The sequence below is a fragment of the Ammospiza nelsoni genome, chromosome 30 (assembly GCF_027579445.1).
Source record: "Ammospiza nelsoni isolate bAmmNel1 chromosome 30, bAmmNel1.pri, whole genome shotgun sequence".
In the NCBI taxonomy this organism is placed as follows: Eukaryota; Metazoa; Chordata; class Aves; order Passeriformes; family Passerellidae; genus Ammospiza; species Ammospiza nelsoni.
Window position 1 is genome coordinate 4603521 of NC_080662.1, and position 25409 is coordinate 4628929.

General features: G+C 68.2%; 3 protein-coding genes across 6 annotated transcripts; all 3 read right to left on the reverse strand.

Moving 5' to 3' along the window:
* Positions 1 to 1849: 1849 nt before the first annotated feature.
* C30H8orf58 (chromosome 30 C8orf58 homolog) lies at positions 1850 to 5944 on the reverse strand. Its single transcript, XM_059490973.1, has 5 exons — positions 5865 to 5944; positions 3603 to 4180; positions 3422 to 3509; positions 2356 to 2459; positions 1850 to 2025 (listed from the first exon to the last, which is right to left on the reverse strand). Exons 1-5 carry the CDS (start codon positions 5914 to 5916, stop codon positions 1942 to 1944), a joined length of 906 nt encoding a protein of 301 aa, XP_059346956.1. The 5' UTR covers positions 5917 to 5944; the 3' UTR covers positions 1850 to 1941.
* Positions 5945 to 8086: 2142 nt separating this feature from the next.
* On the reverse strand, positions 8087 to 15398 carry PDLIM2 (PDZ and LIM domain 2). 4 transcript variants are annotated; one of them, XM_059490864.1, is made up of 10 exons: positions 15293 to 15398; positions 13792 to 13915; positions 12833 to 12984; positions 12454 to 12523; positions 12296 to 12372; positions 12157 to 12202; positions 10430 to 10581; positions 10020 to 10165; positions 9839 to 9944; positions 8087 to 8557 (listed from the first exon to the last, which is right to left on the reverse strand). In XM_059490864.1, exons 2-10 carry the CDS (start codon positions 13900 to 13902, stop codon positions 8362 to 8364), a joined length of 1056 nt encoding a protein of 351 aa, XP_059346847.1. In that variant the 5' UTR covers positions 13903 to 13915; positions 15293 to 15398; the 3' UTR covers positions 8087 to 8361. The 4 variants fall into 4 exon arrangements, with proteins under 4 accessions (XP_059346847.1, XP_059346849.1, XP_059346846.1 ...); XM_059490866.1 differs by lacking the exon at positions 15293 to 15398 and adding an exon at positions 15044 to 15205 and having other exon boundaries at positions 9839 to 9941; XM_059490863.1 differs by lacking the exon at positions 15293 to 15398 and adding an exon at positions 15044 to 15205.
* A 157-nt stretch (positions 15399 to 15555) lies between these two features.
* SORBS3 (sorbin and SH3 domain containing 3) lies at positions 15556 to 24335 on the reverse strand. The gene is made up of 19 exons (XM_059490832.1): positions 24280 to 24335; positions 21492 to 21625; positions 21304 to 21409; positions 20996 to 21219; positions 20862 to 20925; positions 20667 to 20781; positions 20505 to 20589; positions 20390 to 20431; positions 20201 to 20287; positions 19207 to 19262; positions 18033 to 18148; positions 17859 to 17938; positions 17727 to 17773; positions 17489 to 17603; positions 17289 to 17414; positions 16400 to 16780; positions 16228 to 16310; positions 16027 to 16133; positions 15556 to 15940 (listed from the first exon to the last, which is right to left on the reverse strand). The coding sequence occupies exons 2-19, from the start codon at positions 21588 to 21590 to the stop codon at positions 15879 to 15881; spliced, it is 1995 nt and encodes a 664-aa protein (XP_059346815.1). The 5' UTR covers positions 21591 to 21625; positions 24280 to 24335; the 3' UTR covers positions 15556 to 15878.
* Positions 24336 to 25409: the final 1074 nt, after the last annotated feature.

Here is a 25409-nt window from a genome sequence, read left to right on the forward strand (position 1 = left end):
CACAGCCAGACCTCCCGAGCCACCTCATCGCCATCATCCCACCTGTCCTGGACTCCGAGCACCCCAAAAACCAGCTCTGGTCCCTGCCACCAGCGCCTCCTGCCCTCCCAGCACTCATGAGAAGGATGTCACCCATGGAAACTCAAACCCAGGCGTTCCCAGGGATTCACTCTGCCTACTCTCCGCAGCGCTCGGGGAGGAGAATTCCATCTTTTGTAGTAAAAAGTGGATAATGAGCGGGTTTTGCACCGCCCACAAGGTGCCAGCGTTAATAGGGAGAGCTGGCAGGAGGGGAAAACTCACTCTACGACGAGGAAGGTGCTGAGGCACCCCTGGGTGAGTTCACCAGCACCAGACCTCCAGGAGCAGAGGGGAGGGAAACACCACCCCAAGATGAGGGGCACTGGGGCCATCCCAGCGTGGGGAGCATTCCCTGCTGATGGACAAATCTTCCTCCTCATCAGGAATTCCAGGTTAGCCCAGTGGTTGTCCCCCCCTTCCTCCCCAAATCCCCTCAGGATGGGTTTAGCAGGTGCCAGCCCACCACCAATCCCGAGGATTTTCCTCACAAACCAGATGAATTAACCCTCTCCAGGCCGGCCAACACCAGCACACATCTGGATCCACACCTGGATTTTCTTTGTCGGATGCTCGGGAGCTTCTCCTCGTTCCAGGTGATTCTGGGGTGGCGCAGAGAGGCTCAGAGCTCCTTCCTCCTCCTCACCTGGGCCCTGGAAGGAGAATCAGCATCAGCATCCCCTGCACCACCCTCAGCCATTTCCAGGGGATCAGCCACGGGGTCCCAGTGAGGGGGAGGATGGAGGTGGCAGAGGGGCAGCAGGGCAGGGGGTGCCCAGACCCCTCCACACCCCAGCCATGCCCTTCCCCACCTCCCCGAGCCCCTCCCCATTGCTCCTCCCCCTGGGGGGCTCAGGAACAGCAGAGGGGATTCCATGGGAAGGGTTTGATGCTGGAAGGGGAGGGACAGGGATCAAACACTCCCCATCGCCAGCTGTGCTCCGGAACCCCTTCAGCAGCCCCGATCAGGCCGTGACCCAGCCGGGGGCACTGCCAGGGACCCCCTGTGCCCCCGGGCCCTGCCGTGAGCGCGGGCACGGCGGGGAGGAGCGCTCACGGTTCCGGGAGGGAGCGCTGGGACGCGGGAAGGAAAAACCCCAAGTGACGGTAGGAAATCGGCAGGAGAGGGGGGAAAGGGAGGGAGAACGGGGTACCTGATGGGAGAGCGCCTGGCCGCGGCTCGGGGCAGCATCTTCCTCACCCGCGGCACAGGCAGCATCTTCCTCAGCGTCCCGCGCAGAGCTGGCGACGCCAGGAGGGGCTCCAGCAGCGCCAAAACAGCATCGAGCGCCCTCCTCATCCTCACCCTCATCCTCCTCTGTCCCCCAAACTGGGGAGCCCCTCGCGAGAAAGCCGCGATGCTCCCGGGCAGCATCATCCCATCATCCCGGGACCCCCGGCGCCCCCTCCCCACCAAACCCCGCGGAGGGGCCCGGGGGGCTCCGGGGGTCGGACGAGCTTCATCCCCACCCCGCGGGCAGCGGGACCCCTCTGGGGCTGAGCGGGGCTGAGCGGGGAGGGGGCTCGGGGATGCCCAGGGGAGGGGGCTCGGGAGCCGCTCGGGCCGTCCCCGGCGGGACAAAAGGGGCGGAAAAGCCGTCGGAAGTGATGCGGCGGTGACGCGCCCTCGCGTGACGTCACGCCGGGTTTAGGGGCGTGACGTCACGGCGCGCCAGCAAGCACCTCGCTCAGAGCCGCCTGTTTGTGGGTGAAAAGACTTTATTGAGGGAAAAACAAAAAACGTGAAGCGGTGCGCCAGGCTGGGGACCGGCCCCGTGCTGGCGTGACGTCATGGGGTGAGGTGTGACGTAGTTCCTCCATCCAGGTGTGGCGGTGCGAGCGAGCGGGACCCCCCCCCCCGTCCTACCTGCAGCGGCTGCCGCGCAGGGAGCGGCGGGTCAGGCGGGTGAGCAGCACCTTCACCCGGCCCCAGTGTGAGCGGCCGTCCTGCGGGACAGGGGGGGATCAGTGGGGACACCCCAGGGACCCCCCCGGCACCCCCAAGGCTCCTTCACCTGGCCCCAGTGCGAGCGGCCGTCCTGCGGGACAGGGGGGGGGATCAGTGGGGACACCCCAGGGACCCCCCAGGCTCTTTCACCCGGCCCCAGTGCAAGCGCCCATCCTGCGGGACAGGGGGGGATCAGTGGGGACACCCCAGGGACCCCCCCGGCACCCCCCAGGCTCCTTCACCCGGCCCCAGTGCGAGCGGCCGTCCTGTGGGACAGGGGGGGATCAGTGGGGACACCCAGGGACCCCCCCGATGCCCCCCGGCCGTACCTGGTCCGGTGCCGGGCCATTGGCGCCGCCCTCGGCGGGCTCCAGCAGGCTGGGGGAGCTGACCGAGTGTCCCCAGAGCCGCCGGCACGGCCCGGGCTCGGCTGCTGCCAGGGGGAACGGAGCTGGTCAGGCTCAGGGGCCGGGGGGGCATCGTGCTGCCATCCCATGTGCTGCCCCCCTCCCCTGGTGCCAGGTGCTGCCATCCCAGCCCGCTCACCTGGCCCCAGGTCCTGTCATTCCCGACCCAGCCCGCTCACCTGGCACCGGTACTGCCATTCCCGACCCCACCTCCCTCACCTGGCACAGGTGCTGCCATTCCCTCATGCCCCAGTGCTCACCTGGCACCAGGTCCCACCATTCCTGAGTTCACCCCGCTCACCTGATGCCAGGTCTCACCATGCCAGCCCATTCACCTGGCATGGGTGCTGCCATTCCTGCATCCCCAATGCTCACCTGGCTCCAGGTTCTGTCTGTCCCATGCCCACCCCACTCACCTGGCGCCAGGTCCCACCATCACACCCCATTCACCTGGCACTGGTGCCGCCATTTCTGCATCCTCTGTGCTCACCTGGCCCCAGGTCCCTCCATTCCCGAGCCCACCCCGCTCACCTGATGCCAGGTTCTGCCATCCCAGCCCATTCACCTGGCACTGGTGCTGCCATTCCTGCATCCCCCAGTGCCCACCTGGCTCCAGGTCCCGCCATCCCAGCCCATTCACGTGGTGCCAGGTCCCGCCATTCCTGCATCCCCAATGCTCACCTGGCCCCAGATCCCACCATTCCCGAGCCCACCCCTCTCACCTGACCCCAGGTCCCGCCATTCCCGAGCCCACCCCTCTCACCTGACCCCAGGTCCCACCATCCCACCCCTCTTCACCTGGCCCCTGATCCCATCATTCCCGAGCCCATCCCGCTCACCTGACCCCAGGTCCCGTCACTCCCGAGCCCACCCCGCTCACCTGATGCCAGGTTCTGCCATCCCAGCCCATTCACCTGGCACCGGCGCTGCCATTCCCGAGCCCACCCCCCTCACCTGGCCCCAGGTCTCGCCATCCCACCCCTCTCACCTGGTGCCTGGCTGTCGGAGCAGGAGCGCTGCCGGAACCCTTCACCCCTCCAGGTGCCCAAATCCCTCCTCGGCTGCTGCCGGCCGGGCTGGGGGCGAGCAGAGCACAGGCAGGCTGTGAGCTGGGTGTGAGCTGGGACCCCCACGCCCCCTCCCCGCCATCCCCCTCCCCGGGCCCTCACCAGTGAGGTCGTGCGGGCTCCGGCCGCCTGCTGCCGCAGGGCGCGGTTGTCCTGCTGCAGCCTGGCCAGGCGCTCCAGCATCTGGCACACGTGCTCCAGGTAGCGCAACCCCTGCCCCGGCAGCTCGGGCACGGCCCGGGGGTCCCGAGGAGACCCCTCGGCCCTCTCGGGGTCCCGGGGGGGCTCGGCCAGGTCGGCGGCGCTGGCGCTGCGCCGGCTGAGCTGTCGCGGGCAGCGCTGCCTCCGGCTCCGCTGCGCTGCCTGCAGCAGCCTCCGGCTGGCCGGGCGGCTCTTGGGGGGCTGCTCCTCATCTCCGGGGGGCTGCTCCAACGAGAAACCATCCAGGGAGAAGCGGCTCTCGGAGCCCAGCGGGCTGCGGGGCGAGTGCTCGTTGCTGGCCGTCTCCACGCCGGAATCCTCGGACTCGGACTTGGGGGGTCTCCCTGCGGCCGGGGGGCTGCTGGGGGGTCCGCGAGTGCTCATTCCCCGCCGGGGCTGCCGCGGGCTCTCCTGCAGCCGGCGGTAGACGCTGGCGGAGGTGTGCACGATGCAGCTCTCGGCCGACTCCCAGGGACCATCTGCGGGGCAAGGGAGGATCGGGGCGCTCAGCTGGGGGTTCCCTGGGCAGAAAACCGGGTGCCAGAGCAGCTCCAGCCGTGCCCAAGGCTGCTCTCCCCCTGCCCTGCAGCCCATGCACTCCTACAACCCCAGTGTGTTGTCTCTGCTCCCCAAAAACACAGCCCTGGCCTCCACCATCCTCTTCCTCCTCCCAAGCTGAGCTGCTGGGGGGCACCCACGGCCCTGACCGGGATTTTGAGCCGGGTTCTTCCTCGATCCCGCTCGAGCTCGGTGCCAGGGACCCAGGACACAGCACAGCCATGGCATCCCGGATCTGGGATGGCTCCAGGGCCACCAGCTTGTCCCCATGGCATGGGTGGCATCGCCATCCGGGATGTGCCCCCAGCGCCCCGCAGCTCCAGGTGGGATTTTGCTGCACCCACGGCAATCTCGGCTCTCCTCGCTCCCTTCCCCGCGGGCTCGGGGAGGGGACAGCGGAGCTTTGGCACCTCCTGCAGGCTGCCCACCCCCCAAATCCCTCTCGGGGGGTCGCCCCCCACCTCTCCCGCACTCACAGCAGCTGAACCTCCTCTTCCAGCCGGCGCGGGAGCCGCCCCACATCGCCGAGAGCCGGAGCCGGGCCCGCGTCCCGGCGCTCCCTTTTAAAGCCACCCCAGGCGGGCCCTGCACCCAGAGCGCCTCATTACAGGACCGGTTCCCAACTGGTTCCTCGCAGGGCTTGGGATGGGCGATACTGGCTGGGCCGGTGCTTAAGGAGTGGGGAGGCGAGAGGGTTTGGGCGCCGGCAGGCAGCCAGCGCCGCCTGCATCCCACCGGATTCCACACAACTCACTCGGGGCTCCGGCGTGGGCTGAATTCACCGCTCGGGGGTCGCGGTGCTCCCAAATTCCTGCCCCTGCTGCAGCCTCAGCACTCACCGTGCATCCCTCGGGGGCTGGGGAGGCCGAGGGGAGCCGGGGAGCCCCGGGACAATCCGCATTCAGTGGGATTGAATCCCAGCCGTGCCCGGAGCAGCGCGTCCGCCCCAGCACGATTGAATCCCAGGAATTCCGGGGGGCAGCCCCTCCAGCGCAGCTCCCTGGCCTCTGCCAGCAGCCCGGATCCCACACGCTGCAATTCCACAGGCTCCAGGACCCCACGTGCCGAGGGGCACCCCCACGGGGGTGGCACCGCAGCCCCACGGGGGTGGCACCGCAGCCCCACGGGGGTGGGGGTCCCATCGGCTCCTCCTGGAGTGCCCCCCGCTCTGGCAGCTCCAGCTCAGCCCCTGGTACCTCCCAGATGTCGCTGCTGTGTCCCGGCACAGCCAGAGCTGCAGCACACACGGAGGTGGCCCCTGGGTTTTGGGGACCCCCACGCCGCATTTGGGGACATCAGCCCAAACATGAGAAGGGAAAACCTGAATTCCCAGCGCAGCCCCTCCCAGCAGGGAGTGGGATGAAAACCAGAGCTCCAGGGACCCCCTTTAGCACAAACTGGGGGGTCCGGGGAACCCCCAGGTCCTTCTCAAGCACAGACAACACAAACTGGGGTTCCACGGAGCCCAGGTTCATTCTCCAGCACAGACACCGCAAAGCAGAGACCCCTGAAGATCCCGTCCAGCATCCAGCATGATCCTCGTGGTCTGGAGACCCCGAGGGACCCCCCCCAGCCCAGCCAGACACGTGGGGGGCTCCGACTCACCGGGGTCAGCACGGAGCGGCTGCACCGCGAAGGCTCCGCGGCGGCGCAGCATCCTCGGGATGGACCGGGAATAGGAACGGGCCGAGAGGAACGGGGCACGGAGCACCGGGAAAGCACCGGGAACGGGCCGAGAGCACCGGGCACGGAGCACGGAGCACGGGGAAAGCACCGGGAACGGGCCGAGAGCACCGGGAACGGGGCACGGAGCACCGGGAAAGCACCGGGAACGGGGCACGGAGCACCGGGAAAGCACCGGGAACGGGCCGGGAGCACGGGGCACGGAGCACGGGGAAAGCACCGGGAACGGGGCACGGAGCACCGGGGCTGCTCCTCCGCTGCTTTATGGGGCAGGGCCGGGGGGCGGCTCAGCCCCGGGGCGGGGCGGGGGTGCGGGGCCGCCCCCTGCCCGCGCAGCCCCTTCGCCCCCAGCCTCAATTGTGTTATCCCTGCAGGGCTCAGAGCGTTTATTCCCCTTTTTCCTGCGTGGAGAGGGCGGGAGGAGGGCAGGACCATCATCATCATCATAATCATCATCATCCTCTCTCCCTGGGTGTCATAGAGCCATGGAATGGTTGCGTGGGGACCTTAAAGCCCTTTCAGTGCCACCCCTGCCATGGGGCACCTTGGACACTTCCAGGGGTCCAGGGGCAGCCCCAGCTGCTCTGGGATGATTAATTGGGAATTCGATGGTGGGATGATTAATTGAGGATTCGATGGTTGAATGATTAATTGGGAATTCGATGGTGGGATGATTAATTGGGAATTCGATGACGGGATGGTTGATTAATTGGGAATTCGATGGTGGGATGATTGATTAATTGGGAATTCGATGGTGAGAGCTCCATGACCGAGCCCGGGGTGCACGGGGGGCTGTGGCACACCCCAAACAGACCCCGTGAGAGCCCAGGCAGGAGGGGACGGGCGGTCCTGGCTGTCCCTGCTGCAGAGGGACAGGGGAAGGGACAGGGGAAGGGACAGGTCTCTCCCAGGCCGCTGATAACAGCGAATCTCAGATAACAGCAAAGCCCTGATAACAGCAAAGCCCTGATAACAGCAAAGCCATCTCCGTGCAGGCGGGCACGGAGGGCGGGGAGCGGCGATAAGAGCGCCTGGAGCAGGACAAAGGCCTCGGCCAACAGCCCCCAATAAACCCGGACACCTCCCAGGGCCGCAGGGAGGGGCAGCCAGCCCTGAGGGCAGCCCTGACCTTCTGGGAGCAGCACAAGGAGCGGCACCGGAGCACCCGGACCCCCGTTCGGGGTACAGGCAGCAGCGCTGAGGGGTTTGGGAAATCCCTGTCTGCACCCCGAGTTTGAAGCTGAGGGGTTTGGGAAATCCCTGTCTGCACCCCGGGTTTGGGGCTGAAGGGTTTGGGGGATCCCTGTGTGCACCTCAAGTCTGGGGCTGAAGGATCTGGGGATCCCTGTGTGCACCCCAAGTTTGGAGCTGAGGGGTCTGGGGGGTCCCTGTCTGCACCGCGGGTTTGGAGCTGAGGGGTTTGGGGGATCCCTGTCTGCACCCCAAGTTTGAAGCTGAGGGGTTTGAAGAGGTCCCTGTCTGCACCCCAAGTTTGGGGCTGAGGGATCTGGGGGGTCCCTGTCTGCACCCCGGGTTTGGGTCTGGGGGGTCCCTGTGTGCACCCCAAGTTTGGGGCTGAGGGGTTTGAAGAAGTCCCTGTGTGCACCCCGAGTTTGGAGCTGAGGGGTCTGGGGGTCCCTGTGTGCACCCCGGGTTTAGGGCTGAGGGGTCCCTGTGTGCACCCCAAGTTTGGGGCTGAGGGGTTTGAAGAAGTCCCTGTCTGCACCCCGAGTTTGGAGCTGAGGGGTCTCGGGGGTCCCTGTCTGCACCGCGGGTTTGGAGCTGAGGGGTTTGGGGAATCCCTGTCTGCACCCGGATTTGGGGCTGAGGGGTCCCTGTCTGCACCCCGGGTTTGGGGGGTCTGGGGGGGTCCCTGTCTGCACCCCGGGTTTGGGGCTGAGGGATCTGGGGGTCCCTGTCTGCACCCCGGGTTTGGGTCTGGGGGGTCCCTGTGTGCACCCCAAGTTTGGGGCTGAGGGGTTTGAAGAAGTCCCTGTCTGCACCCCGAGTTTGGAGCTGAGGGGTCTCGGGGGTCCCTGTGTGCACCCCGGGTTTGGGTCTGGAGGGTCCCTGTGTGCACCCCAAGTTTGGGGTCGAATCCCCTTCCCCCTGCCCTGGGGTCCCGGCACAGAGCAGACACGGCAGTGGAGCAAATATATATTATATTTTAAAGAGAATCCGGTTTAATTCCTCTGAGAACCCTTTGCAGTCAGTGCACAAGCGGTGCCAGCCCCTCGCGGTCCCCAAGTGCCCAAGCGACCCCTCCCGATGTCCCCAGGCTGAGAACTCACCCAGCTCACCGCACACACCCACCAAGGGGTGAAGATGGGCGGTGGCATCGCGTCCCCCAAATCCCATCCATCCCCCAGCCCGGGGTGGGACAGCCCCGGGGACACCGGGGTGACCCCACGCGCGGTGCTCAGGAGCGGGGGGACACCGAGGGGGACACGGGCGCCCCCGGGGGTCCCTGGTAGCGCAGCCGCGCGTGTTTCTCGCAGAACAGCTCGTCCCCCACCCAGAAGTGGCCGCGCATCTTCAGGCTGAGCCCGCAGTCGGCGCAGGTGTAGCAGGAGGGGTGGCGGTAGCGGCCGTCCTGGATCCGCACCGCCTGTGTCCTGCAGGGTGGGGACAGCGCGGTGAGCAGAGCCACCCTCGGTGTCCCCAGGGTCCCCTCCCGGCCGGGGTCAGCCCCATCGCGGCCCGGGAGCGATGGCGGGGATGGATCCTGCTCTGGCCCCACTCACAGCCCAGGGCAGTCCCATTCGCACCCTGAAGGAGCAATAGCGAAGATGGATCCTGACCCCACTCACACCCCGGGACCGCTCCCATTTTCACCCTAAAGGAACAATGACAAGGATGGATCCTGCCCTGACCCCACTCACACCCGAGGGCAGTCCCATTTTCACCCTAAAGGAACAATAGAAGGGATGGATCCTACCCTGACCCCACTCACACCCCAGGACCGACCCCATTTTCACCCTGAAGGAGCAATGGCAGGGATGGATCCTGCTTTGGGCCCCCAGCCCCATTCCCACCCCACAATCGGCCGCATTTTAACCCCTCCAGCAGTGACAGAAGGGATGGATCTTGCCCTGACCCCAGTTCACACCCTAGGACGGCCCCATGGAGCAATGGCAGGGATGGATCCCGCCCCGGAACCCCACTCACACCCCGGGACCGCTCCCATTTTCACCCTGAAGGAACAATAGCAGGGATGGATCCTGCCCTGACCCCATCACACCCCAGGACAGCCCCATTTTCACCCTGGAGGAGCAATGGCCAGGATGGATCCTGCCCTGGGACCACTCACACCCCCATTTTCACCCTGAAGGAGCAATAGCAAGGATGGATCCTGCCCTGGGCCCCCAGCCCCATTCCCACCCCACAATCAGCCCCATTTTAACCCCTCCAGCAGTGACAGCAGGGATGGATCCTGCTCTGGGACCACTCACACCCCAGGACCGCCCCCATTTTCACACTAAAGGAGCAATGGCAGGGATGGGTCCTGCCCCGGGACCCCACTCAAACCCCCATTTTCACCCTAAAGTAACAATGTCAAGGATGGATCGGGCCCTGGGCCCCCAGCCCCATTCCCACCCCACAACCCGCCCCATTTTAACCCTAAAGGAGCAATAGCAAGGATGGATCCTGCCCTGAGCCCCCAGCCCCATTCCCACCCCACAACCCGCCCCATTTTCACCCCTCCGGCGGTGACAGCAGGGGTGGATCCCGCCCCAGCCACACCCCGGATTATTTTATCCCTGCCGGGGGCAATGTCAGGGACAGCTCCTGCCCTGCCTGAGCGCAGCCCCCTTTTGGCTTTGCCAGGAGGGCTGGCAGGGACAGCCCCACCCCCGGGACGCCCCGGGACCCCCCGAGCCCCCAGCCCCACTCACGCGATGCTGCTCCCGCATTTCTCACAGACGCGCAGCTTCTGCACCCCGGCCACGGGCCTGCGGGCCCCGGCCGAGAGGCGGCTGGGGAAGGGGGCTGCGGGACCTGCTGGGGGGACACGAGGCCATCAGAGCCGTGCCACCCCCGTGCCAGCCGTGCCCCGGCCCCCCGTGCCCCCCTCACCTCCTTCCTCATCCTCCAGCGCCTCCTGCAGCAGGCGGAAGGTGCTGGATTGCCGCGGGGCCGCCCGCAGCTCCCGGTTCTCCTGCAGCATCTTGTAAACCTCCGAGTCCTCCTCCAAGCGCCTCATGGCCGGCTCCGAGCCTTGGCTGGGGGTGGGGGGGGAGATTTTGGGGGGGTTCCCAGCGCCCGAATTCCGGGATCCACCCCAGATCCCGTCCGCCACCTGCTCCCTCCACCCCGGGAGCTGCCCCGGCCTGCCCGGCCCTCCCTCGGCCCCACCTGCCTGCAGGTGAGTTAACCCTTTCCACGGGCTCCCTGAGCACCCACGGGTGACAAATCCGCGTGGGGACACGGACTGGGGTCTCCCCTGCAGCGGGGTCCGCATCCAGAGCCCCCAGCCCGCTCCGTACCTGTGGCAGGCGCCGGCGGAGGGCGAGGAGAGGCGCCTCTCCCGGGGGGCTGCCCAGGGGTTTTGGGGGGCTCCGGGCTCTGGTGAGGGTGGCCGGGGAGGGGGAGGCAGGACGGGCCCCTGGGAGCTGCTCTGGCGGCTCAGGGGTCGCTCCTGGTGGGGGAGAAGGGAGGGATGTCCTGGGGGGTCACAGAGCTTCGCTGTCTCCCCAGGCACCCCAAGAACACCCAGACAGCGCCAAGGGCTTCCCCCAAGCCCAGCTCTCCACAGGGATGCTCCGTGGGGCTGCTGCTTCTCCTTCCCACCCAAAATGGAACCGGTGGGACCCCCAGAGGGGCCAGGGCAGCGCCCCCAGCCCATAACTCGGAGCCTGAGCCCGTCCCCTCCCCTCATCTGCTCCTGCTTAGCGGGCCGGGAAGCGGAGCCCTCCCCGGCTAAGTGGAAGCCGATGTTGCTCCCGATGTTGTTCCCGACGTTCCCGATGTTGTTCCCGATGTTCCCGCGAGCAGCTGCCCCGCAGATGGGAACGAACCCCCCAGGATGGGCACAGGGCACAGGGACCCCCTGGCTGGACCCGCGGATGGGGAGAGGGGAGCACCGAGGCTTTGTGGGATGAGCTAAAATGAGCTAAAATGAGCTAAAATGAGCTAAAATGAGGCATGGGGGGAGCCGGGCCTTGGCCTCATCCAAGGCGAGGAGATGAGGAAGAGTGGGATGGACCCAAGGGCCGCCATCCCTGGGGTACAGGGGATTGGGTGGGGGCTCCGGGCACGGCACCCTCGTGTCCCCAACCCTGCGGACCCTGTGGGGCAGGGAGGGACCCTGTGGGGCAGGGAGGGACCCTGTGGGGCAGGGAGGGAGCCCTCGGAGCCGGCAGCGAAGCAAACAAGGCGCTGGAACGGGAGGAAGGAGGGAGCGGCGGCCGGAGCAGCCAAGGGGCGGCCGGGGCTGCGGCCAAAGGCAGCTGGGAAGGACCGCGCTGCTTCCCAATTTGGGCTTGGAAAACAAGAAAAAGAGAAAGCGGGGAGGGAGGAAAGGAGGGAGACGCCAAGGCCGGAGCCAGCGGCTGCCCGCAGGGAGGATGGGGCGGCCGAGGGCGCCCTGGCACTGAGCTCGGGGCTGGAGGAGCCACTCGGGGCGTCTCCATCCCCATCCCGGCGCATCCCGACCCCATCCCGGGGTGTCCCACGGCCGCGGGTCCCTGCCCGGCCAACACCCCAGAGCCCCGGGCTGGCGGCACCGGGGCTGGGCCCTCCCAAACTGGTTTGGCCTCCCCAGGCTGGCGCCGCTGCCAAGAGGAGCAAAACATCCCCGGGCAGGTGCGGCGGTGCCCGCGGGGCCGGGGGCGCTGCCAGCGCGGCGGGGAGGGGACACCTGCGACAGCCACGGCAGACGGGGACACCGGGACAGCGGGGACAGCGGGGACAGCGGGGACAGCGGGGACGGGGCCGGGGGGAGGCGCAGGGAGTGGTTTTGGGGCTCAGAGTGCGGCTGTTTTGGGACTCAAAAGAAAGTGGTTTAGGGGCTCAAAATGAGGTGATTTGGGTGCTCAGGGGGGGAAGGTTTAGCATCACAAAGGGGCAAGGTTTGGGGCTTCAAAGCAAGGAGGTTTGGGGCTTGAAATGGGGGTTCAGAGTGGGGTGGTTTCCGGGTTCAAAGGGTTTTGGAGCACACATGCTCCCCCAGCAGCTCTGCCTGGCCCCTGCAGCCCCCCCAGTTCAAGCTCACCTGGCTCAGGCCGGGACAGGTGAACTCCTGCTCCAAGGGCTGTGAGCTGGGGGACAGAACGGAGCCATCAGGGGGGTCCCTGCCCCTCCCCAGCCCCCTCCTCACCGCCAGCCCCTCACACAGCCCCGTGCAGCCGTACCTGGCACTGAGGGATGCCAGGCTGGGGTCGAGGCTCCTCGGGGCTCTTTGGCTCCCACTCGGCACCTGCAGCGCGTCCTGGGGAGGGGAGGGTGGCACCAGCAGCTGCCACCAGCCCTGGCTGTGGGGTTGGAGCATGCAGGGGCTCCCGGGGCTCACCTGGAAACGCGTGGCCAACCCCTCCAGCGAGGTGTCCCCGTTGGTGACGCTGGGAGATGGCACCGGGGCCCTGGGAGAGCAGCAGTGTTTGGGATCTGCCCCAGGAGCCCCAAAACGCTGAGCACAGCACGGTGTGACCCTTCCTGCAGCCCCGGAGCCGCAGAGGCAGCAGCTCCATCCCCAATTGGCCCCAGGTAACCACTGCCAGCGCTGCCCGGCCTCGTTAGCACCCGACTCATTAATTAGAGAGCTGGGAGAGCCTCCCGTGGGGATGGCACCGCCCCAAGAGTCACCGAGGGGGGGAACAAGTGACACACGCGTGGTTGGGGACCCCCAGACACCGCTGGCACCCGGGGCTGCCCCAGCACCCAGCACCCACCTCTGCACCTCCAGCCGCAGCTGCCCCGCGCTCTGCTTGATCTTGTTCTGCGCCTCCACGTTCAGCATCTCCGCCGTGCTCTCCCCGTTGATGGCGACAATGACATCCCCCGGGCGGAGGTCGCCCGCGGCCGCCTTCCCGTGCTCCGTCACCTCCACCAAGGGGACAAGGGACAGTGACACACCGGTGCAGCGCAGCATCCCCCGAACCCCGCCCTGCTGCGATGGGATGTTCCCACCCTCTGGAATGGTCAGGGCATGCCAGAACAGCGCCAGCCCCTCTGCCAGGAGGGGACCCCGGCCTTGGGGACAACAGCTGGGAATTTGGCACGGCCCGGTCCAGGGGCCGCGGGAGCCGCCAGGGTCATTTCCAAGGAGCAGGATCCCCTAAGGACGGCAAACGGGATCCCCCAAACAGGGTCCCCTAAGGATGGCAAACGGGATCCCCCAAACAGGGTCCCCCAAACAGGATCCCCTAAGGATGGCAAACGGGATCCCCCAAACAGGATCCCCTAAGGATGGTGAACAAGATCCCCCAAACAGGATCCCCTAAGGATGGTGAACAAGATCCCCCAAACAGGATCCCCTAAGGATGGCAAACGGGATCCCCCAAACAGGATCCCCTGAGGACGGCAAACAGGATCCCCCAAACAGGATCCCCTAAGGATGGCAAATGGGATCCCCCAAACAGGATCCCCCAAGGATGGCAAACGGGATCCCCCAAACAGGATCCCCCAAACAGGATCCCCCAAGGATGGTGAACAGGGTCCCCCAAACAGGATCCCCTAAGGATGGCGAACAGGATCCCCCAAGGATGGCAAACAGGATCCCCCAAACGGGATCCCCCAACGATGGTGAACAGGATCCCCCAAACGGGATCCCCCAAACAGGATCCGCTCCCCGGGGCAGCCCCCAGCCCCCTCGGCTCTCCCCGGGCCGGGGGACACGGGGGGCTCCTACCTTGGAGACGGCGATGGGCTTCCCGAAATCTCTGCCCCCGGAGATGCGGAAGCCCCACGGGGCCGGGCCGGGCAGTGTCACTGTCGCTGTCGCTGTCGCTGTCACCGGCATGGCAGCGGCGGCTCTGGGCGGGCAGCAGCGGGGTGTCAGCGATGCCGGGTGCTGAGGGGATCAGGCAGAGGGGACCCCCCCCCCTCCTCCTACCCACAGACCACACAGCGAGGGCCTCCCTGTCCCCGCCGCACCCCGAGGGTGCTTTCCTTCCGGGGAGGGGACCCAGGTCCTCGCAGGGTGACAGCAGCCACCGCCGCTTCCTCTTGTGCCCAGGGCTGGCGGCTTCCTCCCCGGGCCCGGGGGGTCCCAGGCACCCGGCGGTGCAGCTGAGACAGCCAAGGTCGTTCCCAGGAGCTGCAGCAAGGCAGGAAATTGGTGAAGCCTTGGCAGCAAGGCCGGCGCTGTGGCCTGGCAGAGCTGAGCGGGGTTTGGAGGGGAGGATGTGGCAGCGAGGGACGGGTCCTGCTGCACCACGGCAGCGCCCAGCGAGGACCAGCAGCGCCAGTCCTTCGTCCCACAGCAAATCCACGCTGGTAAAGGACGCTGAGGGTCCCCTGGGGGTGGCACAGGGTCCCCGTGGCGCCCCGGTGAGCGGCGCAGCCCTTGGCCCCCATGGGATGGGTGGAAATGGGCAGCAGCATCCCCTAAACCCACCCCAGAGCCCATCCCACCCATCCCGGCACAGCCTGGGGGAGCTGGGCACCCCATCTGGGACCGGGCACCCCATCTGGGACCGGGCACCCCGGCCGCAGCCGCCGGGAATGTTAAAAATCCCAAGAGCACAAAGAGGGGCTTGAGAGGCTGCCCGGAAGAATTTCCTGGGCTGGGCTTCCAGAGCCGGGAGGAAACCCCAAACCCCAAACCCCCTCCCCATGCCCAGCCCCGCTCAGCATCCCTGGGCAGCCCGGGGACCCCCACACGCAGCTGGGCACCCACCCCAGACCCCCAACAGCCCTGAACCTCTCCTGTGGACCCTGCACCCCTTCTTTAGACACTGCACCCCACCTCTCCCTAATGCTCCCTTTCTCCATCCCGGCACCCTTCTCCATCCCAGCACCTCCCTGTCGTGTCCTGCACCCCTTCTCCACCTCCTGCACCCCTTCTCCAGTCCCTGCACCCCTTCTCCAGTCCCTGCACCCCTTCTCCATCCCCGTCCCCAGCTCTCTCCGTGCTCCCTTCCTCGGCCCCCGCTCCCCACCTGTGTCCCCGCTGCCTCCGGGCTCTGTCCCCTCCGCACAGCGACGTCTTTGTGCCCGCCGTGTCTGGCGGTGCCGCCTGGCACCCGCGGGGCGAGCGGCGGGGACGGGCGATGCCAGGAGGCGCGGGGACCCGGGGACGCGAGGACTTGGCACTCGCGAGGATCCGGCGACACAGTGGGGACCTCCCCGCGCACCGGGACCCCCGAGGGACGGACGGACGGACCCCCCCGTGCCCCCCGCGCACTCACCGGGGCGGCCGAGCCGGGCGGCCCCGCGGGGCTGCGGAGCCGAGCGCGGCCCCGGGACGGCGCCGCCTCCTCGGGAGGAGCCGGGCCGGGCTGCGGGCACGGCTCCCCCCCTTCCCCGACGGGGCGCACGGCGGCGCTGGGCCCGCCCCGGGCCCGCCCGTGGGCGTGGGGGGATCCCCGCGGCCCCACGCAGCGCCCCCGCCCACGGCTCCGCTGGGACGCGTCCCGGAGCGGCTCCTCCCCAATCCCGGCACTCTCAGAGCGGCGCTGAGCGGAGCTTTAATGACGGAAAAGAAGCGAAGGCGACTCCCGGACGCGGACCCGCACGGCGGGGCCCGGCCGTCATGGTCAGGCCCGGCACCGGGCAGAGCCCGGGGCGATCCCGGGCCGGTGGCACCGGCAGCGGTGAGGAGGGGGCGCGTTAAGGCACCGGGGCGGGGGAGACGCCCCGCGCTGGGGGATCCGTCCCTGTTAGAAGCAGCCCCATAGGGGCGGGAGGGAGCTGGAGGCGCTTCATCCCCGTGCGGGGACACGGCGGGGACACGGCGGGACACGGGGAAGCCCCCGCGGTCCCCACGGCCGCGGGTCACACCGGCGCCACGTAATTCCCGGGGAAAGTGCCGAATTTCTGCGTCCTCCTGGACACTCCTGCGGGCACAAAGACGCGGAGAGGCGGTGAGCGGTGAGGGTGGCACCTCGTCCTCATCCCTGTCCCCGAGGAGGTCGCCACGCACCCACGAACCAGCCGTCGTCGCATTGCTGCATGACATCCACCCTGTCCCCTTCCAGCAACTCCAGCTCGTCGGCGTTTTGGGGCCGGTACTGGTACAGGGCCCGGTACCTGCGACACAAACCATGGGCAGAGCCCACCCCACGCACACGGGTGGGACCCTCGTGGGGACACCGCGCCCGGGGCCGCCCCTGGCTCTGCTTACGGAGTCCACCGGATCTCGGAGCCGTTGTGGGACGGGGCGGGCTCGGGCCGGGCGCTGCTTTGTGCCACCGCCGGGGTCGGGCGCTGTGGGGGGACACGGGGGGTCAGGGTGGCACCCGCAGCCCCAGCGGTGCCAGGGCGGGGGGCACGGTGCCAGGGCGGGGGGCACTCACCTGCTCGGGGCTCCAGCCAGGACGCCGCGGCTCCGCAGGGTGTGGGGGGCTGGCAGAAGCCACCAAGGGGCTGGGGGTGCCAGCGTGGGGCAGCTTTGGGGACGGGGGGAAGGTGGCACCGACGCCGGGACCCCGCTTGGCTTCCCGGGGGGACCCCGCGGGAGCCTGGGGGCTGCGGGGGCCGGGCGAGCGCTGCAGGGCCGGGGATCGGGGGCTGGCGGGGCCGGGGGAGGCGGGGATGTCCTCGGCCGTGGTTTTGACCCGCGGCTCCTTCAGCACCTGCACGTAGGTGGCGGGGAAGATGCCCTGGCGGCTGGTGCCCGAGATGCGCCCCTCGTACCAGTTCTCGTTCACCCGGCGCACCAGGCAGATCCGCTCGCCCTGCGGCGGGAGCAGAGGGAGGGTTAGCGCGGGATGGCACGGGATGAACGGCCCAGGATGGCACGGAACGGCCCGCGATGGCCCAGCACAGAGAGGCACGGAATGGCCCGGGATGAACGACCCGGGATGGCACAGAACAGAGAGGCACAGAATGGCCCAGGATGGCACAGCACAGAATGGCACAGAATGGCACAGGGTGGCCCGGAACGGCCCGGGATGGCCCAGCACTGAGAGGCACAGATTGGCCCGGGATGGCAGAGCACAGAGAGGCATGGAATGGCCTGGGATGAACGGCTCGGGATGGCACAGCATGGAGAGGCACGGATTGGCCTGGGATGGCACCGCAGAGAGGCACAGAACAGCTCGGGATGGCCCAGCACGGAACGGCCCGGGATGGCCCAGCACAGAGAGACACAGATTGGTACGGGATGGCTCAGAATGGCACAGGATGGCAGAGCACGGAGAGGCACGGAACGGCCCGGGATGGCCCAGCACGGAGCCGCGGTACCTTGCGAAAGGAGAGCTCCACGTGCACATCCCCTCGGAAGTTGTAGAGCGCCAGCGCCTCGCCGTATTCCAGCACCTGCAGCGTGGGAGCCTTGATGGGCTTGGGCACCTCCGTGGGCGGCAGGATCTGGGGGGCACACGCGGGTGAGGGGCAGCGCCAGCGCCCCCCGGCCCCGCTGCCCCCGCAGGGCCCGCGCCCACCTCCACGTAGTTGGAGGGGAAGATGCCCACGCGGCCGTGGTGCTCCCCCTCCAGCCAGTTCCTGTCCACCTCCTTGTGGATGTAGACGATGTCGCCCTTCTGCAGCGTCAGCTCCCTGCAAGGGACACTGTCACACCTGCCCGCGGGCACAGACCTGCCCTCGGCTCGGCTGGCAGTGCCAGGGCTCCCCCAGTCCCATCTGTCACCCAGAGACCCCAGGGGTGACCCCGGCGCTTACTTGGGAGACTCAGCCTGGAAGTTGAACTTGAGGCGAGCAGCTTTCATCTGGGGAGGGACAGGAGGGGTTACAGGAGACACCCCCAGTCCCGCCACCCCAAATCCCCCATGGCACGGGACGGCCCAGCCTCACCTTCTTCTCCTCCCTCCTGACGGCCTCCACGGGCTCCCCCAGGTCCGACAGGCTGGGCAGGGTCCCTGGCCTGAGGGTGTCTGTGAAGAGCGGGGGTGTGGGGGTCTCAGGGAGGCTCAGGAGGGCTCAAAGGGGGCTCAAGGGGGGCTCAAGGGGGGCTCACTGGGGTCTCACCTCTGCCAGGGCTCCGGTCACTGGCCAGCCCCAGCCCAGCTCGCTCCATGCTGGGGGTGGCAGCTGAGTGGTGGGTGCCAGGGGGGCTCCACAGCCGCTGGGGTGACAGGGGGCTCCTGAGGGGTGACAGTGGCTCAGGGCAGGGCCGTGAACCCTCCCTGCTCTGACCCTGCTGCCCTTGGGTGTGGCAGGACCCCTGTGTCCCACAGAGCAGGACATCGGGGTCCTGTGCATTGCATGGACCAGGACATCAGGGACCCTCAGGGCCCCTTTATCCCATGGACCCCCGGGTCCACAGACCGGGAATTCGGGGTCCACCAGGATCCCTGAATTCCATCAGCCAGGATATTGGGGTCCCCCAGCACCAGGACCCCGGGATCCCGCAGCCCAAAACCACGGGGTACCCCAATGGAAGAACACTGGGGTCCCCCAGAACCAGGACCCCCGCTCTGCTCTCTGCACCGCTCCCGGGGCTCCTCCCGGGGCAGCCAAGCGGGACCGGTCCGAAGTTTTCCGGCAGCGCGGCCCCGCTGCGGCCGAGCAGGAAGCGCCGGGGAGGGCTAATGAATAACCGCGCTCCGGGGGGCGCTGAAAGAGCCCAAATGCGCCCCCCAAAGCCGGAGGAGGGGCTGGGGAGGGGGAGAACCCCCGCCCTGTGCGCCCCTGGGGGTTACGGTGGGTCCTACAAGCGGAGGGACTCGTTGGTTTGTTGGTTGGTTTGTTGGATTGTTTGTTTGTCGGTTTGTTTGTTTTGCTGGCGGGGCACAGAGGGGTCTGTGAGGACACCCCGGCGTGCCCACCCCACCCCGGCGTGCCCACCCCATCCCACCGCGGGGTGCTCCGGCACAGCTGTCCCCTCCCCGTGCCCGCAGGGACACAGCGGTGGGAATCGGGAACCCGAGCGCCGTCACCTCCCCTGGGACGGAGCCAAAGGCCGGGACGCGGCGTTCCCTGCTCGGGGCCGGGGGAAAGGCTGAGCCCCGCTCCGGCCCCGTCCCACCCTGCGGGCAGCCGGCCCGGCGCCGCTCCCACCCGTGCGGGGATCCCGTGGGGGTTCCGGGGGGCTCCCACCCCGCGGGGCGCTGCGTGCGGGGACAGCCCGACCGCCACCCCCAGAGCGGGGTCCCGTCCCTCGCCCCCTCGGTTTGGGGGTGGGAGCGGCCGCGGAACTCACCGAGCAGCCGGGGAGGCCGGAGCAGGGGAGCGAGCGGTGGGAGCAGCAGCCGGGCTCTGCCGGGAGGAGCGGGAGGGGGTGGGAGAGAAAAATTAATCATCCAGGAGGCCGAGTCTCGGCGGGAAGCGAAGGAGTCCAGCTCGGCTGCGCCAATAAAGCGCCGGACGGACGGACGGACGGGCGGGCTGGGTCCTAAAGCCCCACAGCCGCGGCTCCAAGGGCTGCTGAGCAGCCGTGCGTGGGGCCAGATGTGCGCGGAGCCAGCCAGGCAGGCAGCGGGGTGTGCGCGCATCCAGATGTGCATGCAGCTCCGTGCAGGCACCCAGATGTGCAGGGCTCCAGCCGTGCACTCATCCATCCATCCACTTGTTCCCGCATCCAGTTGTGCCCACATCCAGTTGTGCCCACATCCATCCATCCATCCATCCATCCATCCATCCATCCATCCATCCATCCATCCATCCATCCATCCATCCATCCATCCAGTTGTGCACACATCCAGCCGTGCAGGCACCCAGATGCGCAGGGCTCCAGCCGTGCACTCATCCATCCATCCATCCATCCATCCATCCATCCATCCATCCATCCATCCATCCATCCATCCATCCATCCACTTGTTCCCACATCCAGTTGTGCCCACATCCAGTTGTGCCCACATCCAGTTGTGCCCACATCCAGTTGCTCACACATCCAGTTGTGCCCACATCCAGTTGTGCCCACATCCAGTTGTGCCCACATCCATCCATCCAGTTGTGCACACATCCAGCCACACATGCGCCCAGATGTGCATGCACCCATCCGGGCATTAATCCAGATGTGCATCCCACCACGTGCATGCCCAAGCCTTGCACAAAGCCAGCCCACAGCTGGATGTGCCCACAGCTGGATGTGCCCACAGCTGAATGTGCCCACAGCCGGATGTGCCCACAGCCAGATGTGCCCACAGCTGGATGCCCTGGGGTGCCCAAGGGGCAGCAGGAGGGCCCGGGGGTACCTGGCGGGGTGCCCGGCGCGTCTCCATGTCCCTCATGTCCTTGTCCAGCTCCTCGCTGAGCTGCTCCAGCTCCTGCTCCAGCAGCACCTGCACGGGCAATTCGGGGCTGTGGCGGCCAGGCTGGCACTGCCCGCGGGCCCCGGGACCCGCTGCCACCCCCAGCACCCCCTGCCACCCCCAGCTCCTCACCTCGATGGACTGAGCCCGCTTCGGCCGCGCTGCTGCCGGGCTCTGAAAGGGCAGGGGCCGCTCAGGGGTGTGCCCACCTCGGGCCCACCCCTCACCCTGTGCCAGCCCTGCCTACCTGCTCCCGCGGACAGAACTCCCCTGGTTCGTAGTCAAAAATGCTGCCAGGCTCGGCGGTGGCACCGGTGCCGCCCCAGCGGGTCCTGTGGAGGACGGGGGGGTTCAGCCAGCGCAGCCCCCCCTCCCGCCGTGGGCACCCCCGTCCCTGTGCCAGGCTCACCAGTCCATCCCGTTGGGCATCCCGGGGGGCTCAGCCGGGGCCGAGCCCCTCCTGCGCGGCTTGGGGGGCGATGGAGGCGCCGTGGTGGGGCAGGAATGGGTGTCCCAGTCGGGCTCTGGGGATGGGCAGGTGAGCGGGGGCCGGGCCGTGCCCGCTCCGTGCCCGCTCCGTGCCCACCCGCGCAGCCGGGCTCACCTGGCAGCTTGCGGTGGATCTGCCGGAACATGCTGCGGTACCAGTCCCGGGGGCTGTCCACGCTCTGGGGGGACACGGTGCGGTGGTGAGGGGGTGACAGCGGGGTGACACCCCCGCCCTGCGCCCCCACTCACCGAGCGAGAGGCCAGGGGCATCCCCGTCTCGTCCACGGGCCCGATGCCATCGTACTTCACCCAGCGCCGCTCCCGCCGCTTGCTGTCCTTGGTCCAGGTCGCCGACCAGCCCGGGGGCCGCGGGCAGGCGGGGGCGGCCCTGGGGCTGGGGCTGGGCTGGGCGGGCACCTGGGTATTGGGGGCTTTGGGCTCCTTGGCTGGCCAGGTCTGGTACCACTCATTCACTGCAGGCAAGGTGGGCACGGCTCAGGTGGGCACGGCCCGGGGGAGCCCCCAGGTGTCCCCAGGATGCTCGGGGCTCTCTGTACCTGAGCTCTTGGGAGCTCCCGGGCTGTTCTGGGCGGTGCCGCGGCTCTCCGGCTCGTGGAAGTGGAAGTTGAGGGTGTTGGAGCCGCGGTGGCGGATGATGGGCACCTGTGGCACAGGGAGGGGCTGCCACAAAGCATCGGGGGGTGCAGCCCCCCCGGATCCCCCAGCATGTGCCAGCCCCACTCACCCTGTGCTGCGGGGACACCTGTGGGGCGGGGAGGAGGCGGGGAACGTCCTCCACCCCCAGGGCCGGGCTGGTGTCGGGGGGCAGGAGCCGGCCCGCCATGGCCGGGGGCCGCGGGATGGTGCCCGGGGGATGCCCTGTGGGAAAAGCAGCTGTGGTGCTCATGGCGTCCCTGTTCTCTGGGCATTCCCAGGCTTTGGCGGAGAGACGGGGGCTCGGAGGAGCCGCAGCCGCACCGCTGGGAGCGTCCCCTGTCATTCCACAGGGGACACCACGTGTGGGGTGACAACGGCGCTGGGAGCGTCCCCTGTTATTCAGAGGCACAGGGGACACCGTGTGTGGGGTGACAACCGCGGTGGCAGCGTCCCCAGCTCAGCGAAGGGGCTGTTCCTGTTCAGAACCAGCCCTGGCACGGTGCCCACCTCATTCTCCATGCCAATCCAGACCCCCGCCCCTCGGCCTGCCCCGGCTGGGCAGGGATGGATCAGCCCGGAGCGGCTCGGGGGGCGATGGCAGCGCCGCGTTCCCATCCCATGCCCGGTCCCGGGGCGCTGCCCTCCCGCCCGGGCACGTGGCGGCAGCAGCGTCGCCCGCCCGGGAGCGCTGCCAGCGCCGGGAACACGACAGGGCAGAAATATTTCCCCGCCCTGCAGCGCAAACAGAAAGGGAGAGGGGACGGAGGAACGGGGAGCCGGGAACGCGCGGCCGGGCTGTGACTCACCAGGAACGGACCGGGGGGCGGCTGGGGGAGACGGGACCCCCGGAGCCCTTCCCGACACCCCAGGGATGGCTCCGGGGCCTTCGGGGGACACCCGTGACCTGGGCTCCGTCCCCACCCCGGCAGCGGAGCTCGCAGGTGCCAGACCCCGCCTCAAACGGGGCGTCCTGGGGGCTCCCGGGCGCCCTCTGTGTGTGTGGGACCCCCAATCGGGACCCCCCGTTTCCCGCACCGCTGGAGGCTCGGCAGCCCCGAGGTTGTAATTAACGTTAATCACCCCCGTGGGGAAACTGAGGACCCGGGGCACACAAAGTGGGGTGCAGGCTCCTGTCCCCCAGGGCACCCCAAAAACCTCCGCGCCATTCCCAGCGCAGCCCCACACGGGGCTCGGCCCCTTCCTTGTCCTTTCCCCCCAAACCTGTTCCCTTGGGCCCCCCCCAGCCTGCTCTTACCTCCTGTGCGGTGCCCCCCGAGAAGCTCCGGGGTTTTGGGGAGCCCCGGGGCGAGCGGGCCGGAGCTGCGAGCGGCACGGAGGGAAAACCCACGGCACGAACTCGGCCGGGAGAAGGAGCGGGGGGGCCCTCAGAGCGTGGAACTCCAGGAGAGCCCCCCAAGAGCATCCCCCGGGAGGGTCGAGAGGCACCGGCTCCGTCCCGGCCGCCGCTGGGTCCCCGTGTGCCCCGGTCCCCCCCCGGGGTGCGCTGCCCCCCCAGCTCTGGAGCGGGGCCGGCCCATTCAGAGTTTCCAGTGACATTTCCAGGGATGGGATCCAGGGAATGGGGCCAAGAGGCTGAACTCATCCCACGCCCCGCGCACGCGTTCCCGCGCACCCGGCCCCGCTTACGAAACGGGGCGAGCCCGGCGCCGCCGCCCCCCGGCGCGATGGAGACGCGGACTCGGGGGGGTTTGGGGAAAGGACGGGGAGGGAATTCCGGGGGGAGGTCGGGACTGAGGGGAGGAGCGGGGTCTGTGCTCCTGAACGCCTCCGAGAGCCGGCATGGGGCACGGGGAGAGCAGAGACCCCATCCCCACTGCCGGCCGCTTTCCCACGGGTGACCCTCCATCCCTCCATCCCTTCCATTTCTCCATCTCTCCATCTCCTCCATCCCTTCAATCTCTCCATCCCCCAGGGATTGGGGCGCCGGGGACCCCCATGTGAGCCCCCCGTGTCCCACCTCATCCCCTCCAGCGTCCCCGCTTCCCCACCGATGGAGAGGGGGATTTCGGGGGATTTTTGGCAGAGGGTGAGGAGGGAAATGCTGAGAGGTGAGGGCCGAAGTGGGGAGTGGGATCTGTGCTCCTGGAATGGGATCTGTGCTCCTGGAATGGGATCTGTGCTCCCGTGCCCACCCAAGCCCTGGTGTGGGGCACAGTCAGAGCAGAGCCCCCATCCCCACTGCACCATCCCCTCCATCCGCCCGTCCCTGAGGAATCCAGGCAGGGTCCCCGCCCGGAACACCCCCGTGCCCCGCTCTGTGGGTGCCCCGTGTCCCCCCGCACCCCCCACTCACCCGCCGGCCGCTTCCTGCTCCCCTAAAGTGCTGACACCCCCAAAACGGGGCTGCCCCAGCCCTTCCTCATCCCGTGAGCTCCCACGTGAGCTCCAAGGGCGATGGTGGCTTCGCTGCCACCCCTCGGTCCCCACCAGGCCACCGCCCGCTGCTGCTGGGGACCATGGCAGGAGCCCCGGCTGGCTGCGATCCTGCGCCCGGCGACACAGGGGACACCGGACACGGGGGACAGAGGGGACACAGGGGACAAGGGACACAGGGGACAGGGTGTACTCCCCCGCCCCAATGCCTGGGAATGAGGCAGCTCCTTGCTGCCAGCTGGGGACACCGAGGCGAGGACAAGGAGCTGATCCCGCTGGCAAATCCCGGGGTGACGAGGGCAGGGATGGCAGCCGGGCCGGAGGGGGTTAAACCCAGCGAGAGGGGACCCCGAGCCCATCCCTGCTGCCAAGGGGTGACAAATCCCCTCCAGCCCACCCAGTGACACCTCTCGATGTCGCAGCGATGCCAGGAGCAGCCCCCTCACCCCAGCCCCCCTGGGGGTGCCCAAATCCCCGCTCACCTCCCGCTCCCGTGCCCGGCCAGGAGCCTCCAGCGCCGGCCCTGCCTCGGTCCCTCCCTCCCTCCCCGCGGCTCCCAGCACCAGCCTCCGCTCACAGATAAATATTTAACGCGCAGCCCGGGCCGGGATTAACAAAGGGCGAGTGTTTCCTGTTTGCTCAGCGGCGATGCCAGCCGGGAACGCGCGGCCGGGCCCGGGGATGCTCCCAGGGATGCTGCCCTGGGCAGGGATGTGCCCGGAGTCCCCCGGTGCCCAGCGCGGGGTCTGCCAGCGGCTTGGGGGCTCCCCGGTTTGGGTGGGAACACCCAGGAAAAGGGTGTGGGAGAGCCGGAGCGTCCTGGCCAGGGCGGGCCCTGGATGCATCCGGAGCGGGAATGTTGCAGGGAGGAGCAGGTGGGAAACGGGAGCACGTGGTGAGCTGAGCCCGAAGGAATTCCTGATTGGGATCACGCCCTGGAGTCCTCCAGAGCTCATCCTGAATATTCTGCTGATACTTGGGAAGAGGGGATGGATCCCAGGTGTGGAAGGCAGAGTGGGAGCCACAGCAGCTCCCAGGGAATGATGCAGGAGGGGATCCCTGAGCAGGATGTGTGGAACTTTGGGGTTGGATCCACCCGGTGCTGAGTGCGGGGTCTGCCAGCGGTGCCAGGGCTTGGGGGCTCCCAGTTTGGGTGGGAACAGCCAGGAAAAGGGTGTGAGAGCCAGAGCATCCTGGCCGGGGCGGGCCCTGGGAGCGGGGAGGAGCAGAACGGGAGCACGTGGTGAGCTGAGCTCGAGGTGGCGCTGAATTCCCAAAGGAATTGGGATGATTGATTGGGGTAACGCCCTGGAGTCCTCCAGAGTTTATCCTGAATATTCTGCTGGCCCTGGGAAGAGGGGATGGATCCCAGGTGTGGAAGGCAGGGTGGGAGCCACAGCAGCTCCCAGGGAATGATGCAGGAGGGGATCCCTGAGCAGGACCCGTGGAACTTTCGGGATCCACCCAGATCCCGACCCCAGGGCTGCTCCCTGAATCCTCGCTGTGGAGGGAGCAGCCCCAGAAGGGACAAGGAAGGAGCTGGGGTGGAACAAGAGCTGGCACATCCCGTCCTGTCCCTGCTGGCACCGCGTTATTTACCCAGGGAAGGACG